General features: G+C 39.7%; 3 protein-coding genes across 4 annotated transcripts in view; all 3 read right to left on the bottom strand.

Moving 5' to 3' along the window:
* LOC135237959 (B-cell receptor CD22-like) overlaps positions 1-19,518 on the bottom strand; it is a 174,649-nt gene that overhangs the window by 112,214 nt on the left and 42,917 nt on the right. The gene's annotated exons all lie outside the window — the stretch shown is intronic.
* LOC135239190 (B-cell receptor CD22-like) lies at positions 601-6,786 on the bottom strand. Its single transcript, XM_064307703.1, has 8 exons — positions 6,774-6,786; positions 6,317-6,377; positions 6,160-6,236; positions 4,961-5,230; positions 4,549-4,630; positions 3,879-3,918; positions 2,634-2,866; positions 601-1,043 (listed from the first exon to the last, which is right to left on the bottom strand). Exons 1-8 carry the CDS (start codon positions 6,784-6,786, stop codon positions 977-979), a joined length of 843 nt encoding a protein of 280 aa, XP_064163773.1. The 3' UTR covers positions 601-976.
* LOC135238081 (sialoadhesin-like) lies at positions 7,199-11,436 on the bottom strand (the record flags this gene model as incomplete). Its single annotated transcript, XM_064305746.1, has 5 exons — positions 10,409-11,436; positions 8,994-9,350; positions 8,687-8,905; positions 7,929-8,186; positions 7,199-7,593 (listed from the first exon to the last, which is right to left on the bottom strand). Coding segments are annotated over exons 1-5 (1,272 nt in total), but the record flags the coding sequence as incomplete, so codon positions are not given.

Raw genomic sequence — 19,518 nt, 5'->3', positions numbered from 1 at the left:
TTCCAGAACACGTCTGTTCTGGCCCCACGATGGTGGAATGACCTCCCCGTGGAGGTCAGAACAGCTGAGACACTGACCCATTTCAAGCGACGACTGAAGACTCACCTCTTCAGGCTGCTCCTCTCCCCATCCCTCCCTACCTCCCTGTAATCTCTTAAATGACTGTGAGCTTAGGGTTGTAACTAGGTAGCTGTTTCGTAGGTGACTTAGTTAATGCACCTGTCTTAACTACTGCTTGTATTTTTTCCATAGACTGCGTTGTTGCTGTTCTCATTGTGTTAGTGTTAATCAGTTTAACCTTCAGGGTCCAAGTTGAACTATGCGGTTGTTCCCTGCACTTGGACCGGTACTTCTCTCTAGGGTTTCCGTCATACTTGTTCCTGGTTATGGTTATACACTTTGTTGTACATCGCTCTGGATAAGAGCGTCTGACAAATGCCTGTAATGTAATGTAATGCAAAAAATTCAAGGTATACTCTGAATTCTAATGTTTGGTAATACAAAAAAGAAACATTAAGAATGTGTAAAACAAATTCACATTATGTGAATTTATACTCGATATGGGATCAGTTCAGTAATAAGCACAATATAATCACAAAATGTGCACAAGAATGTCTGTAATAATAAATGTTATACAAGTATTAATAAAAGAATTTAAAAAATTGAATTACATATAAAGCCCAATTCTCCAGTATATTTGGCCAATGAATACATTCAGCAATGATAATAGCTATCAGGCACCAACATCTTGATAATACTTTGTGTACACAATTAATACATGAGCAGTTATGCATGTAAATGTTGATAAAATGCCAAAGGAATGATCCATTCTGAGCACATCTTTGCTGACTCCAATAACCACAGTCATCCTGGTCATGTGACAAAGGCACAGTCATGTGACCTGAGTTCATGAGGAGAGTTTAAGTTCACTGGTTTTAATAAATTTTATGAAGCAAGATATCTTCCTGGTTTATTTTCACATGTCCAGTTTTCGAAGTGTGCTGTAGAGAACACAGTCTTCCTTTACGGATGGGGCTGGTGACCTGCATGGAGAAAACAGAGCATTTAGACCTGCCTGAGCCTTTATCACATTTAGACACACCTTGCAACATGAAGCACAAGCAGAAGCTTTAGCCACAGAACAGTAATATGGAATTTTGGAAAACATTACATCACTGTGATGTCATAGGCTGAGGTCACCCAGCAGGGAGATGAAAAGAGAAGAAAGTTGACAAGCAGAACAAGCCAAATGATGAATCTAGATCAGCGGAACATCCAGTCCTCATGTTACCACGTTGTTCTTTTGACCAGGCAGAGAAGTTCTTAACAAAGCAGCAGCGAGAGATTACAACATTTTAAAATACTTGAACAGGGCTTTGGGACTGCAACAAACAAACAACCAAAATATAGAAATAGTGTGCATCAAGGCAACACCCGGTCCTGCAAACATATCAATATATAAACTGTTACAGGTGTACTGCGAAGTATTGGAATCTCAGAAATGCACTTTTGCATTTTTCTCTGAAATGCTCATTTGTATTTTGTGTCCAGGGTTTGATTTGTTGATGCTTACATGTCCAAGTGTTATAGATGTACGTTTTTTGGCTATCATTAATTTCTAATATTGTACACGCTGATGATAGAATCTAAATAATTCTTTATGTTTTTTTTCCAATATAAATCACAGCACAACCATCTCAGCTCTCCCCAGTGAGACACTCTGGTCTGTCCAGTGAGACACTCTGGTCTATTAATCAGTGAGAAGCTCTGGTCTATCCAGTGAGACACTCTGGTCTATCCAGTGAGACACCCTGGTCAATCCAGTGAGACACCCTGGTCTATCCAGTGAGACACTCTGGTCTGTCCAGTGAGACACTCTGGTCTATCCAGTGAGACACCCTGGTCAATCCAGTGAGACACCCTGGTCTATCCAGTGAGACACTCTGGTCTGTCCAGTGAGACACTCTGGTCTATCCAGTGAGACACTCTGGTCTATCCAGTGAGACACCCTGGTCTATCCAGTGAGACACTCTGGTCTGTCCAGTGAGACACCCTGGTCTATCCAGTGAGACACTCTGGTCTGTCCAGTGAGACACTCTGGTCTATTAATCAGTGAGAAGCTCTGGTCTATCCAGTGAGACACTCTGGTCTATCCAGTGAGACACCCTGGTCAATCCAGTGAGACACCCTGGTCTATCCAGTGAGACACTCTGGTCTGTCCAGTGAGACACTCTGGTCTATCCAGTGAGACACTCTGGTCTATCCAGTGAGACACCCTGGTCTATCCAGTGAGACACTCTGGTCTATCCAGTGAGACACTCTGGTCTATCCAGTGAGACACCCTGGTCTATCCAGTGAGACACTCTGGTCTGTCCAGTGAGACTCTCTGGTCTATCCAGTGAGACACTCTGATCTATCCAGTGAGACTCTCTGGTCTATCCAGTGAGACACTCTGGTCTATCCAGTGAGACACTCTGGTCTGTCCAGTGAGGGTCGTTCTCCTGCTGACTCCATAGAGGCCTCGTCTGGCTCCAGTCAGAGAGAGCAGCCTGTGATAAAAGCTGCTGGAGAGAGATAACAGACCTGACACAGCGACGGTCAGCACAGGTAGTATAAAGGTGGGATATTCTCACCTGGGGGGAGCACTGGAGGGGCGGAACTGGACGCTGGCGTACTGAACACCCTCCTCACACTGGGGGAGTGGCTTTTGAACAGTGGAGGGTAGAAGCTCATCCTGGTTGCGGGTGTTAGCGGGCTGAACAGAGGCGTAGAGGGGAACTTCACCGTCGTCTCTGTCCGTACCCTGTGTTCCAGTGTGACTCATTGCCATCCCTGAGACGTTGCCATAAATGGGGCTTTTATTCCCCTGCAGGGTAAAGAAAAGAGGCAGGAGAAGGATGGAAAAGTTCTACAGAAAGGTCCTGTTCATTTCAGTGAGCTCCTCAGAGCTGGAGTGAGCTACTCGCCCCCATTAACTCCAAAACATCAATTTAACCTGATATAAAAAAATCAGCTAATGAATCAATGTTTCATTTTCAAATACATGCCATCAGCAGTTCAATATCGACTGAACCAGACATACAGACGTAATACACTTAATACGATTTCTTGTCTCTAACATGACCTGTTTTACAATGGGTTTTCATAAAATCTTGGAAAGATTGCATATTGAAGTACTTTTTTCATTCCAAAGCATATATTTGCAATAACCAATAGCATTAAACCACTATCACAACAATAATCTGTGTGTATTTATTCATTGGAAACTGGTGAATACAACACATACAGTACAAGTCACTCTCCCTGGCTCTCTATGTAATGCACAGATTATTACATGCACATAAGCAGTATTGTACTGTGTAACGTTACTGTCACATACTGCAACCCCTTTTGAGAAAATGAAACTGTCCTTAACAGGGGAATACACATAATTAACTCCTGAAATATTTCCATTAAGCATGTCAACACACATAAAAGATCATAACCTCATACTGTACATCTGTACATAATCTAATAAACCTTCAAGGTCACATGGCACACATTGCTATGCTTTCTACTAATTTGTAAGAAAGGTTTATTTATTTATTTAGGACCCCCATTTGCAATACACAGGTGCTATATGAATAAATAAATCATATCTCATGATTACTGTTATAAAGCATTATGAGTATTAATCAATCTTCATAACTCTAATTGTACTGTATTATGAGCAGATTATAATGCATTATAAGTATATAATGCATTATAGACAGGTATCATAGACAGTGTTTCCAAATTTCTGTTTTTGCTTCAAGAATGCATTATACATTATCAAAATTATATTACATCCGTAGATAAATACATGTATGCACATATGCAGACTGATTTCATTAACTCACCTGCCTGTCCCCTTCTGTCTCATTTGTTGATTTTCTCCTCCTGATTATTCAGAAAAGAAAGAAAAATAAAAAGTAAATCTACCTTCAGACAAATCTTTAAACAGCCCCCTCTTGTATAAACAGCATTTTGCTTTTGTTTGAATGATGTGTATTGCTGAGGCAATAGTGCCCATGTATGTGTATATTTTTTATTATTCAGATGTCATTTGGTTACAAGAAATAAGCCTGAGTTAAAAGAGATTTCTTCCTGCCCAGTAAATGTAGTTCTGCTTTATTCAAACCAACACTGGAGCTCATGGGCAAATTGATGCTCTTGACAAGACTTTGCTATGGTCTGTAACTGTCCACATGATTCATATTAAGAACAAGCTTTAAGGGGATTCTGTTACCCAATCATACAGGTTTGATAAACTAATTGGGACACTAAAACGCATCAGTCAGAGTTTATAAAATTGACATCTCAATAAAACAAAATGTCCAATAATGCAGTGGTCTAAGCACTAATCAGACATTAGAGGGGGGAGTATGGCATCAGCATGATGTAATGTAGCTAATGCTTGACAAAAACATTCCACAAAAATGTGCACTCGTTTTAAACTATGAGTCTAAATCAGACATACAGTAATTCACACTGGAGTGACTACAAACCGACTCATTTACAACCACGTACCTCATGCACACAACACCCAGAAACACAAGAGCCAAAATGGCAGCCACTCCCACAGCTGCAACCGCGATCAGTGACTGACCTCCTAAGCAAAGTCAGAGAGATGTCGCCCTGTCAGTTATGATATAGCAGTGTTCATTTCACAACATGCCTCACCAAGGTCCTTAAGGCGAAAGTTTATAAATGTTTAAATACACCCCTTATATGCATACCTTTACTAGAAATTTCTGTACATTTGAATTTTACTGAATTCAATGCTGGCATCATGATACTTTTAGTTACACTGCTCATCATCATTATCTACCATGATCCGGTTCGGATTGTAGCACCAATAACATGATCAGCATTGCTTTGTAGCCACTGGATCACAATCAGCGTCAGATAAAACATTTTATCAAATATGTTCTGGCCCTACCTTGCACTGTGACCAGTAGAGCAGAAGCATTCTGAGCTCCAAGTCTGTTCTGTGCCTCACAGTAGTACTGTCCTCTGTTCCAGGATCTAAAGTTAGAAAAGTTCAAACTCTGTCCTGATCCTGCCTGCCAGACTCCAGTGTCATTCTTCTTATACCAGGTGTATTTCTGCACTGGTGGGTTGGCATCGCTGCTGCAGGTCAGAGTCACTGAACTGCCCTCCACTATTTCACCAGAGGGGCTCACTGATACTGAGACGATCTTTGGAGGATCTGAAAGAGAAAATAACAGGTCCTGCAGTTTTAATTAAAAGTCACACAGAGGTGTTCTTGGGAGCATCTAAAATCATTAGAAAAATGTGTTGAATTCCATATAATTTCTCACTCACTGCGTTGCTTCTCGAAACACTAGCAGAAACATTTATTTCAAAGTAATGTTTATAATGGAGCTGAAATCTCACAATGTGAAGTGGAGGAGTGATGTGGTTAGGTCACCATCTGCAGGTGGAGTCGGAGCAGTATAGCTGGCTAACAACCACGCCTGTTTGCATTTACAATTGATTGGTAATAGTTTATATGCTCTGCCTGCAGTGAGACCAGGGTGCTGGAATGAGAGACGCACGCGGGAGCAGCATGCCATCTAATCCTCGTCCTTATCGTCTGTGTTTTGTTTTGTTTTTGTTTCCGTGTTCTTGGTATCGAGCGCACAATAGAGCCTTGGTGCCTCTAACAACAACGGATTGTGTGGTTTGTGGGGAAAATGACTGCAGAACCTGGTACAGTAAATATCCCAGTATATCATACTTTGTTACAAAATGAACTGGATATCCTGTAGCTTTTTATGGTAGTTGGAAAATGACACAGCAGAATCAAGTTTTCAAAAGTGACAGCAGTATTTAGATATGTCTTTTTAGCATCTTCATTAATAATGATAACTTCATTTTTTTAAATGTTGAACCGCTACATGTGGTACCTTTTTTTGCCCTTTGCAAACTCAAAATGACCACACGTTTTACCTAAGACATGTCAGTATGATCAGACTCATCACTGTATGATAATGTAATTATAACTGATTTCTCCTCCACTGGCCAGTGTGACTGCTTTACTCAGTGTCTTACTGCTGTGAATTTACCCAAAGACACTCAGGAGATACTGACTCTGTGCTCTATGTGTATGAAGCTGAGATGCACTGATATACTCACACTGTACACCAAGACGTTTAGGAAGAGATCTTTTTGTCCCAATCACATTCTCTGCCTCACAGTAGTATTCTCCGCATCTGAGTTGACTTTATAATGGTGTACTCCTTCTGATCCTCTCCATAAGAATGTAGATCCACCCTTCCTATACCAGGTGTACCTCAGCACTGGAGGGTTGGCATCACTGCTGCTGCAGGTCAGAGTCACTGAACTGCCCTCCACTATTTCAGCAGAGGGGCTCACTGATACTGAGACGCTCTTCGGAGGATCTGAAAGAGAAAATAAAAGGTCTTGCAGTTTTAATTAAAATTCACACAGAGGTGTTCTTGGGAGCATCTAAAATCATTAGAAAAATGTGTTAAACACCATATATTTTCCTCAGCATGTGTTGCATCTCAAAACACTAGTAGAGACATTTATTTCAAAGTAATGTTTATAATGGAGCTGAAATCTCACAATGTGATGTGGAGGAGTGGTGTGGTTAGGGCACCATCTGCAGGCAGAGTGGGAGCAGTATAGCTGGCTAACAACCATGCCTGTTTGCAATTACATTTGATTGGTAATGGTTTATATGCTCTGCCTGCAGTGAGACCGGGGTGCTGGAATGAGAGACGCACGCGGGAGCGGCATGCCATCTAATCCCCTCCTTATCGTCTGTGTTTTGTTTTGTTTTCGTTTAGTTTCGTGTTTTTGGGAATAGCGGTGCCCACAACTGAGTTGGTTTGTGGGAAAAGGACTCAGAACCTGTTACAGTAAATATCCCAGTATATCATGCTTTATTACAAATGAACGATATCTGTAGCTTTTATGGTAGTTGGAAAATGACAGCAAGAATCAAGTTTTCAAAAGAGACAGAAGTATTTAGATATGTCTTTTTAGCATCTTCATTCAAAATGATAACTTCATTTTTTAAAGTTGAACAGCAGCATGTGATACCTTTTTTGCCCTTTGCAAACTCAAAATGACTACACGTTTTACCTAAGACATGTCAGTATGATCAGACTCGTCACTGTATGATAATGTAATTATATCTGATTTCTCCTCCACTGGCCAGTGTGACTGCTTTACTCAGTGTCTTACTGCTGTGAAGTTGTCCAAAGACACTCAGGAGATACTGACTCTCTGCTCTGTGTGTCTGAAGCTGAGATGCACTGATATACTCACACTGCACATCAAGAAGTTTAGGAGGAGTCCTGTTTGTCCCCATCGCATTCTCTGCTTCACAGATGTATTCTACTGCATCTTGCAGTGTGATGTTTTTAATGGTGTAACTGTCCACTGGTCCTCCTGTCTCTGAGGACACAGCTCTATTATTCTTATACCAGGTGTAGTTCTGCACTGGTGGGTTGGCATCACTGCTGCAGGTCAGAGTCACTGATTTGCCCTCCACTATTTCACCAGGGGGGGGCACTGATACTGAGGTGTTCTTAGGAGCATCTGAAAGAGAAAATAATAGGTCCTGCAGTTTTATATAGATCTCACACTTACCTCAGTTAAAGTATGTTTCCTTTTCCTTAATGTTTCCAAATGTCATTTTGTTTGACTGCTATTATTGCAATGCCATCTTTCTTTCAATTTTTTGAATTAACTTAATCCGATATCATTTCTATACATAACTTCCATTTCCTAATCATTATTTGCAGTTTGCTGTTCTGCCCTGTTCTCATGTCTTTTAAAGGTACATTAAAGTACAACTACATCACCGCTTTTTCAAAATGAGTAACAAATGGGATTCAGTAAGTTAAATAATGAGTTTGTCTTCAAATACTCACAGAGAGTCACTGCTGGGGACAAGAGATTCTCATGGCCTCTTACTGCACAGGAGTAGCTGCCTGCATCTCCACTGCTGGCTAAGAACTGAAGGTAGTGATGATTTTTTTGATATTTCTGGGTTGTGTTTTGTAGAAATTGTCCATTCTTGTACCAGATTAATGTTTGGCTACCAGTCAGGTCAGTGCAGGTGATTTTACAGGTGAGTGTCACCCACTCTCCCTCACTCCTTGTTTCAGATTCCATTTCAACCTTTACACCTGAGTGAGAAGAAGAAATACAATAACACAATATAATGTGTTATTCAACAAAATTGTGCCTCACCATGGTGTGCTGTTTTTGTGTTGTGAATTAAAACAAATCCTTTCCTGTTTCCTGTTCTTAAACAGAGAATATTTTATTCCGCAGGAGTAGGATTGACCATAAATACAGACATGCATTCAGTACCGGCCCGAGGGTTGCGGGGGCCCTAAGTAATCCTGTCGACCCGGGGTGGGGGGGCGCCCGTTTTTAATCTGTTGCCTGGGGGGTGGGGGGCTTGGCCGCTTTGTAATATCCGTCTTACATTACGTTGTTATGAAATATTCGGTTGTCATTCCGTTTTAAATTACTAACGCTGGTTCTGCGATAGGGGATGAATACCGCATGGGGGCCCCCTGGTGGCCACGGGGGCCCTAAGCAGCCGCTTAGTTCGCTTATGCCTCGGGCCGGCCCTGCATGCATTATTTCCCAGTAAAACAGAAGGTGGGCAGACACTCACATTTCACATTGACTGCAGGGGAAGTGACTCCTCCTGTAGCACAGGAGTAGAGATCTGTATCATCAGTGCTGGCTAAATTGATGGATTTTTTATTTTTATTGGACACAACTTTTCCATTCTTGTTCCAGGTAAAGGTTGGGCTGCCACTCAAAGTGCAGGTGCTGCTACAGGTCAGTGTTACACTCTGTGCCTCATTCTCTGTCACTTTCACCTGAAGACCTGCACACAAGAATCAACATGATAAAAAGACCATTCTGTTTCTATTAGTACTTCCAGTTAATAGTACAAAAAGCAAGTTTAGAATTACCTGTAACTGTCAATGAGACTCCAGACAGACCAACATATTTTCCATCTTGCCTGTCAGTCAGGAACCTGAAGCGATATATTGCTGAATCGCTTTCTTTCAGTTGCTTTATTCTGAAAGTGCAGTCACTGTTCTGATCCCCCAGATACTCCACACGGTCAGAGTACTCTGGGTCCTGGGACAGGTCCTCAGGCTCACCCTCCTGTTTACTGTTCCAGTCATAAATAAACCAGAATGTTTTCTGAACAGTGTAGTATGGGGGATATGAGTAAGTGCAGCTCATGTCTACTGAAGACCCCTTTAAGGCACAGATTCTCTCAGGGGTGTAAGTCACTCCCCATTTCCACTGGCACAGAACACCTGAAAAATACACATACACACACACACACACACACACACACACACACACACACACACACACACACACACACATACATACACACACACACACACACACATACATACACACATGCACACACAGACACACACACACAGACACACATACACACGCACATACACACACACACACACGCATACACACAAATTTAAAACACAGATGTGTTGGCAACATGACAGATAAGGAATTCAATTGACAAAACTTTAAAACTCTAGCACCTAACTTATATAGTACATCAATAATTGTACATGTGGAGCCCTGGATATGTTCTGGAGGCAGGGTGATGTCTGTGGTTGGTTTTGTTGATATTATTTCGGAACTTCCCATAATATATATATATATATATAGTTGTTTTTTCAGTGACATAAGAATTTGCAGATTCAAATGAATTAACAGCATAGTCTTTTATCTTTTGTCCCTCTGTTAGATATTTCAATACTAACTGACGTCAGTAGAAGGCAGTAGCTGCCAATAAATGTGAGATTCGCAGGTACAGGAAGTCTTGCTTAGTAGTTAGCTTTGTTAAAAAGTAGCATTATGCCAAGCAAGTTAAGAGCGAGTGTCTGCATACACTGTCAGCTGAAAATTGTTATGTTTTGCTAACAGTGAAAATGAACTGCTTTTATCAAAATATGTGGCACCAAAATACTTTTTCGCCATTCTAAGAATGCAACATGCACAGTCAACAGCTCCGATCATTTTGTAAAGCCACAGATATTTATATCATGCCTCTGTCTCAGTTTTAAAGCTGAGTGTGAAGAGGAACTTCTTATAAGTTCTCTCTTTTGCCCCTCTCTCTCTAGATGAGAAACGTTGCACTACTTTAAACTAATCTACTGTAGAATATAATTTTATGGAAATTATATACATTCCTTGAAGCAATTTAAATGTATTCACTTTTGCTGCTGATTGAAATAATGAAGGGAGACTAATAAATAGGAACACATGCTGATAAATGCTGTATATGTTGAAGACTGAAACCTCAGAACTACATTTGGAAAAAAAAACACAAACAATTTACCTGACACAGAGAGGACGATTACCAACAAGATTTTGAAGAGCATGGCTGCATCAGACTGAAATTTTTTATCCAAATACGCACATACAGGTCTTGATTATTATTTACACTGTAAAAATGAATGGCAGAAACAAACACTGTCAGAGTAATCTATTTATTCACATAAATACTACACAAGACTAACAAATATTCTGCAAGACTAATAAATACTACACATGCGCACACAGTGAGTTAAGGTGCTGCTAATGTCCATAAATTTCAGGCCTTTTACTTGAGGAATGTTATTTGTATTGAAGAAACAGCGATAATTTCTACCCAGAAAATACATTTTATTTTCATATTTGATTCCAGTTTTTTCTTCTTACACTCCAAAATACTGTGAGATAATTTTGACTAAATGAAATAATATGATAATACACTTACCAGGAGAAAATTCTGATCTGACCTCAGTGGTTTGATAATGTGCCATTAGTATTAAACACCCTTACAGACAGATCAGTGTGGCAGAATATGATCGCAAATACAATGCTTCACACTAAATATAAAAGTAGAATGTGTTACAGATCTGACTCACTTCCTGAAGGTCGTACACATTTTAGATTTCATCGGATGCAAACGTTTGAATAAAATATACAGAGTCGTTTGCTTTGTGTCTGGACTGGAACAGTAGTGCCTTTTCAAAAAGACTGGGTAATTCTCATTTCTTTGCCCCCACTGTATTTTTGAAATTCAGATGTCAATAATCATGTTCATTTTTACATACTACGCTTATAAAATAAACATAACTACTATGTTTACAAAACACAAACTGTTGCTAAGATCTGAGGCTTTGCCTATTCCAATACATCCATCAATCCATCCATTGCCTATACCTGCTTATCCTGAGCTGGAGCTCGTGCTGGAGCCTATCCAAGCATGCATTGGGCAAGAGGCAGGAATACACTCTGGTCAGGCTGCCAATCTATTGCAGGGAACACACACTATTCACTCACACATTCAAACCTACGGGCAATTTAGAGTCTCCAATTGGCCTATTTGCATGTTATTGGACTGTGGGAGGCAACCGGAGTACCCGGAGGTACATGGAAACTCCAGACACAAAGGCCCCAAACAGAGATTTGAACCCAGTGCCCTCTTGCTGTGAAGCGACAGTGCTACCCACTGCACCACCGAGCCACCCCTATTCCAATACATGTACAGTAGAGGTTAAAATAAAAGTGACTGTAAAAGGTGTGATAGGCATCAGGCACAGGTAAACACCCACACATTCAGGAGCCCTATACAAAATCAATTACCTAAACCATTATTTAATTCAGTTTAGTAAAAGATCTTCCAAGAAATTCATCTGAAATGTACATACGAGACTCATCGATTTTAATAATTGCCCCATCTACAGGTAGATTGAATGTATTGCGTCCATCTATCCCTCTTAGGTAAATTTTACTGCCACAAACAGCATGCTTTATCATTGCTACCATACGTAGCTCAGTCGTGTTTAAGTTTCATGCATCAGATTTTTGACATGAAGCCGAAACATCAACAAAACGCTGCTGATGCTTGGCCTATAACCCTCTTATTAACATAAAGATTGCACACACTGTACTTTCACAGAAGATGAAAGGAGTGGACAGGCGTAGGTTTCTTATCTGTGTGTATGGCAGCAGTGCAGTATGGTAGTTTGGGGGTCCAGAGTGTGGCTCTGACCACAGACAGTTAAAGCGCCGCTCACTTCCTGCAGCCTGTTCTATTCTTTATTTTATTCCACATCTCAGTTCAGTTGGGGTGGTGCAGCGCTGTTTCTGTGTTTGATGTTCATGTGACCTTTTAGAACTTTGCTTTTGCTTTGCCTGTTATACGGTCCTTCATACACATAATTAGTTGCGTTTCAATCCTGATATTTCATGAAGATGACTTTTACTACATACAACTTATTGTCTAGTATTATTATAGTATCTTTCAAAGAGATGAACTTGATCCCCAGGTGAAATAAATGGAATGCAGGCAAAACATGATGGCCATATGAAGAAAATAATGATAATATTTTTCAGAACAGAGGTTCGAGGTTCACAGTGTTTTACAATGCGCAAATAAACCTTAATACATTGATACACAAAATGAAACAATGTATGTAAAGAAAACAAATATAAATATGCATTCTTCCAAATATCTACAACCAGACAGAAACTTAAATATGTGATCAATACAACAAGGCAATGTAAAATTAAGTACTAAAACACTGTTTTAAAAACATCTAGAACCTTACCTTTAAAAGTGACTTGAGTTTGGAGATTATAATCTGCGCAGACTATAATAAAATATAAGACTGTAATATCTTCAGACATGGGCCTGGAGGACTATGCAAAGGAGACGCGCACACACACACACACATTATTTCAAGAATAAAATTTAGTCTCACAAAAGTTTAAATGATGGCAAAATCTATCATTTCCTTCAGGAATAGAGCACACCAGTAAATGCAGTTCATTTACAGTTCTGCCCATGTTATGAAGCCAAAGAAATCTACTCATCTCTGTTGCAGAGCTGTGAATAAACAGGAACTTCAGATAATTTCTATGCTCTACATTTCAAAGCAGATGTATGGTAAAAACAAATGAAAAAAGATTCTCAATCCCTAAACCAAATTCAAATTAAAATTCTAAATAACTTTATTTATCCCTTAGGAACATCATTTGTGCAAAAGCGTCAATGCATGCTCAGCACATAACCGGACAAATGACAAACACAGATTATGCAACATACAAGTGTAGATTAAAACAAATGTCCGCCTATAGGGCATCTAAACAACGTATGTGATCGTGTGTATACAATTTTGATTGTCATTTCCTGTAACATATGTCTTTAATTTTTGCTTTCCCAGTCTATTGAGTTAAACAGGTTAAATCAAATCATAGTAATTCTAAATAGATGCTAGCTTCTGAAAGATATTGTAACCTCTGTAAACTGGCATTAATAAGCAGAACTGAAGTAAATAAATTTTTTACCTGTGGCAGAGAGAAGGGCTTACAAAAATACTGTTGAGGTTGTTTAGAGCATGGCTGCATCGGCCTGAACATATATATAAAAAAACATAACTTATTTTATTTCTTTTGTTTTTTAAGCCATAATCAAAATTCCACAAAAAAATCACTGATATTAAGCATTTAACAGATAGCATGGAAAGTAATAAAATAAAGAGTTACTTTCAGAAAACAATGATCTTTTTTTAAAAAATTTTTTTCATTATTATTATTTCATTTTACATTATTTTAATTTTAAGAAAGCTAATTTACTGTTTTAACTAATGCTGTGCGTGTTTTTCCCACTGGTCACATAGCCACCTTTCAGCAGTGAGAGAGACTGACCTCCATTAGGATCACTAGATTAGCACAAAATAAAGCACTCGCTGTAATCCGTAGATCAGAGAACAACAACACTGTACTTTAATTTCCCCACTGTTTAAAAAAACGCAATAATTTTAAGCTTGCAAAAATCAAAGTTGTCTTCTCTCAATTTCTATCAAGGCAATCTATTGAATAATGTACATAATTTTACAACTCAATGAAAAAATGTGTTAACAGCCATTAAGAATAAAACAGGGCTAAATCATGCACTTACGCTGGTAGAGGAGGTGTGATCTTAACGGTTTTCAAACTGTCTGAAACGGCCCTGCTGACAGGTTCATATATCAGAACAAGGCAGACTGACTGTGATGAATGCAAAGCTTTAAGAATAATAGTTTCAATTTGTAAATATTATTACATTTTACTTTAACCAGGAGAGTCTCGTTGAGATTCAACATCTCTTTTTCAAGAGTGTCCTGGCCAAGACAAGCAGTAGCTCACGCAGTTTAGCATCGTTGAAGAATGACAATATAAAATCAAATTATGGACAACAAAGATTATTTTAGAAGAATGTAACTTCACTGTGTAACTTGACATATTGGTACACAATAATGAATATAAAAACATTAAAGAGCTACATGAGCATCACAGCCGTGTAAAATATGTTAACAGTAGTTTAAAAGCCAGAAAATAGAGGGAACCATGATCCAATGTGAATGACAATATTTTGCTGCTGTAGCCTAGCCTATAACCCCCAGATCAACATTAAGATTGCACTTACTTTTGCAGAAGATAAAAGGAGTGGACAGGTGTAGTTATCTTTGTGAAAGTATCACGGCTCTGGTGCCTCAAAGCTGGTACTGTGAGGTGCCCCTGCTTGGCTCTTTTGTGCAGAGGAGTAGCGGGCGCTGCTGTGGGTGAAGCTGCCTAATTTCAGGCGAGAGCCACCCTGACCACAGACAGTTAAAGTGCTGTCACTTCCTGCAGCCTGTTCTATTCTTTATTTTATTTCACACCTCAGTTCAGCTGGGGTGGAGCAGCACTGTTTCTGTGGTTGATGTTCATGTGACCTTTTAGAACTTTGGTTTAGCTTTGCCTGTTTTACGATCCTTCACACACATTATTAGTTGCATTTCAATGCTTATACTTCATAAAAATGATTTTTACTACATACAGCCCATTGGATTATTGTATCTTTCACATTTCACAGAGATGAAATAGATGCCCACACGTGATTAAAATGGAATTTATTTGAATATAATTTTATTTATTTATTTTATAATATTATTATTTATCTATTTTTTTTGGAGGGGGTGGGGGGGTGGGGGGGTGGCAGGCAAAACATGATGGCCATATAAAGAAAATAATGATAATCTTTATCAAAACAGAGGTTCAAGGTTCACAGTGCTTTACAATGCTCAAATAAATCATAATATATTGATACACATAATAAAACAATGTATGCAAATAAAACAAATAAAAAGATGCATTATTTCAAATAGCTAAACAGACAGAAAGTACAAATGGGGTCAATATGACAAGGCGATGTAAAATGTCAAACTAAAACACTGTTTTAAAGTATTTTGGACCTTGCCTTTAAAAGTGATTTTGGAGAATATAATCTACATTAATCTGCATTATAATCTTCCTATTCAATGTGAGAGAGTACATGCGCATATACATGAGTTGTGAGCGTGTGAGTAACAGAGTTATATAAACGTGTAACGGTGTCACAGGAGCATGTATGCAGCAGGGTTACATGAACATGCATGTTGCAGCAGGGTTACATGAACATGCATGTTGCAGCAGGGTTACAGTACTTTGGGAAAAATCCTCCACCAGCAGCTCTTTATAAAATGGATAAACTAGCAGAAACAGACAGCAGTTCTGTAAAGTTAAAGACAAAAAGAGACCCTGATCTCCACCATTTCTCATTCTCTGCAGATTCTCTCCTCTGTGTGTTTTAATCCCACACTGAGGCCTTGTCAGCTCTCTGAAGCTCAGAGTTTGTGTTGCTGGCTGCGTTTGTCACTCTCTGAAGGCTCTGCTCTGAGGTGAGACACAGGAAGAGACTCAGTCACACATAAGTGAGCCTCCAATTGCACTGTTAAAAGGGAACCAGAGTGGCCACACAGCCCCTTGCATTCCCCATCCACTCTGTTGTCCAGAGAACGGATTCCTCTGTTGACTTAGTGGATTATATATCACAGAATCACTTGAAGAATTTACATTACAGAAGTATATTTTTCACATGTCAAAAAATCATACTAAATAATATCCACAGATACAATTGCAACAAAAAAAAACAAAAAAAAAAACAGATATGAACGTGCATACCATAATTCCCCAAAATATATAAACTATAATATATCTTCAAAATTGTGTAGATGTACTTTAGGTGGTATAAATCAAAAATAAGCAAATAACCTGAATTACATATGAAATACGAACATGCAGATACACATGTCAACTTCAAACAAATGTGCACAGATTCACTGAGATGTCTGCCCATTGGGAAGTGATGAACAAGTAGCCAGAGACCTCTGACAAGAGTTTGAATGTGTCCCTGGTGCATCAGTTGAAGCTTTGGTTTGTCCATTTTAGTGGGATCTTAAATTTTAACAGTATGCTTAACTGTTCCATACTGGAACTGAGTTCACTTGGTCTGAAAATGAAAAGAGCCTCTTACTGGTTGGGTGTGGGGGGGGGGGGGGGGGGGTTCAGGCAGGTGACTATAGCCTTCCTCGGACTGGGCACCAACCAAAACTGAACTTCATCCCTATTCCTAGAGTATCACAGAGTAAGAAAGCTGATCTCAGATCATATTTCCTCTCTTCATATCCAAGCTTTATCCATAATGGCCTAAAGGCAAAACTGATCCTAGATCAGACCTATTCTCTGAGACGCTTTATGGACCATAGAGTTGTACTTGGAGGTTCTGGGCAAGTGAGTCATGCTTTCTAATCTGGATGATGGCTCCTGTGGTCCAGGCCATACAGTGTAGTGAGTGATACTATGACTCAGATACTATAGCCGCGTTTCCACCGCAGGAACTATACCCCGGAACTAGGAACCTTTTGAGGAACTCGGTGCGTTTCCACCGCAGGAACTAGGGTCTAAATTTAGTTCTGGGGGCTTTGTTTTACCCCCCAAAACGTTCCTGCTCGGGGGGTAGTACTTTCCGAAAGTACTTGGGTGGAGCTTGCAGCGCTGAACATTTCTGATTGGTCGAGTACTCGCAGCATTTGTGTTGTATTTATTTTCCGCCATTACCCGCCATGTTTGAAAATATGCAGCGGCAAACCAATTTATTTTCATAATAACTTCAAATCAAACTTGTACGTTATGCGGCGCAGTAGCCTAGTTTTGGTTATAGCCTGTCAACGTCTTGGAATTATAACGTGTGCTCTTCTGTTCTTTTCTTGCTTTAGTATTCGTTTTATAAAATGCTAAGCATTCGTGCTGGGACAGCATATTACGTAGGCTACCAAAACATTCAAACGGATTAATTCGGTTGCTGAATATTTTCTTCCGGATTTTCTTTGTTAGCCCGTTGTAATTGACTCAAAACGTTTGATACAGTTATGTGAGGTATGCGGTAGTTCTGCATAATTAACATTGATGATACAGTACAAGCAAACTGGAAATCACCATCCGCACTTTTTAACCGCGTAAACTAACAGGTTAATTCTAGTAATCTTCCCTTTAGCTTTTTCAGACTGCCGTAATTTTACTGACATTTTTCAATTCCACGAAAAGACCAGGAAGACTATGGACTAATTTATGGTGCATGGTTCGCATCTGGAGGGCACACTTCGCTGCTCGGCTAGCACTAACTTCGAAGGAAAGCAAACGGTGGCTGTACCACTACTAATTTACATTTTCACGCAAGTCCGAGTTTTCGTTCTATTCTTGTCATTTTGCCATTAGCCTATATGGAATTGACGACGAGAAAGTAATCAAACAGCAAATTGTTTACAACGTGTGCATGTTTTCTGCTGTTGTTGCCAGTTATACATATAAATGTGAATGCATTCTGTGTCTTCGGATGTCAAGACATGAAAGCGAATGTTCGCATAAAAACATAATGAATGTGTTTGAGAGGATATATGAAAATCAATAAATACAAAAGTAACCATATATAGTCATTGTTGGTAACCCGTTGTATAAGTGGAATAAACCCCTCCGGGCTGTCCCGGTTATTAGAAAATAATGTAGGTTACTTCGGTGGTAGTATGGGGTTACGGAAGAAATCATATGACAGACGGACCGACGACAACGTTACTTTTTCATACGTCAGTGGGCTAATTTGCCTAATCTTCGCGGTACTTTAGACCCCGGTGGAAACGCAGACAACCATTGGCTGAAGGAACCTTTTAGTTCCTGGTAAAGTAGTTCCTGGGACTGAAAGTTCCGGGTAATTTCGGTGGAAACGCGGCTTATGACTCCAGGGGTGAGAAAGTAAAGCCCTGCCATGTGTTTCTTCTGCCCATGAACTCATCCAGCTGATTTCACTGATTAGTTATTCCTCCTGGCTGAAGAGTTGTGCTAATGAGCAAATCCTGGTGATTGGAACAAAATATTTGGGGACGACTTTTACTTTCTCTCTGCTCTGACTACCACAATAAGATTAAATATGCAAGCGATCAATAACAGCTCCTAAAATAGGAGCAATCACCCTGGTTCAACACAATGACATATTTATCCTCATCACGTGTCACTCACTGTGTCTATTGATTGACATGCCAGCAGAGGTAGGATCTCCATGTGTGTTCAGTGCCACGCAGTAGTACTGTCCAAAGCTCCAGGATGTAAAGTTGGAAAAGCTCACAATCCGTTCTGATCCCGTCTGTAAGACTGCAGGTCCAGGAAATAAAACATATTTTCTAAATGTTTATTTTATCTCCATGTGCAATACATTTATACATCTTTACATAAATTTACATGATAATTTTACTTCTCAACCCTCATCATTTTATCTGTTAAAATGCTAGTATCATACATGCGTAGTTTATGGGAATGGCAATATTTTTAAAATAAATATTTTAATAAAATGAATCTCTCCCTAATTGTCTATAATTTGTATGACAATTTGCCACCTGCGTGTGCGTATAGAAGACTGCAGTAAAGGTAGTGGTGCTATTGCAGTGCACCTGCCTGTGAGCCTGTACCTATGGTCCAAACTGACTCTCAGTCACAGTCAAAGACTCAGACCTGTCACTGCAGTGCCCAGACTGTGCTGAAGGTGAGCACTGTAACCAATCGAGCCACTTTGGAGCCCGTTGTGAGATGTTATTTACTGCATGTCATCGTCTACCGTTTCATTATGACCATTTCCCACAATGCCTTGTGGCATTAAAGACCTTCCAAAAGAAGGCTACACTAGGGGACTTGCTACCAGGGCACTACAGAGACAGAAAAATGCACACATTCATATACCATATGTGGCTTTGGATATATTACATTACAGGCATTTAGCAGACACTCTTATCCAGAGCGACTTACACAACTTTTTACATAGCATTTTACATTGTATCCATTTTATACAGCTGGATATATATACTGAAGCAATGCAGGTTAAGTACCTTGCTCAAGGGTACAACGGCAGTGTCCTTACCCGGTAATCGAACCTGCGACCTTTCGGTTACAAGCCCAGTTCCTTACCCACTGTGCCACACTCCGAACTGCTAGGAGAGAAAGTGTATGCTAGAAGCACAGCGTAAAAATTAGTACACTTTATATGTTTGCTATAACGTGTACATATGGCAGGTA

The sequence above is a fragment of the Anguilla rostrata genome, chromosome 1 (assembly GCF_018555375.3).
Source record: "Anguilla rostrata isolate EN2019 chromosome 1, ASM1855537v3, whole genome shotgun sequence".
NCBI classification, from domain to species: domain Eukaryota; kingdom Metazoa; phylum Chordata; class Actinopteri; order Anguilliformes; family Anguillidae; genus Anguilla; species Anguilla rostrata.
The sequence above is the reverse complement of the archived record's forward strand: the minus strand, read 5'-3'. Positions and strand labels throughout refer to the sequence as shown.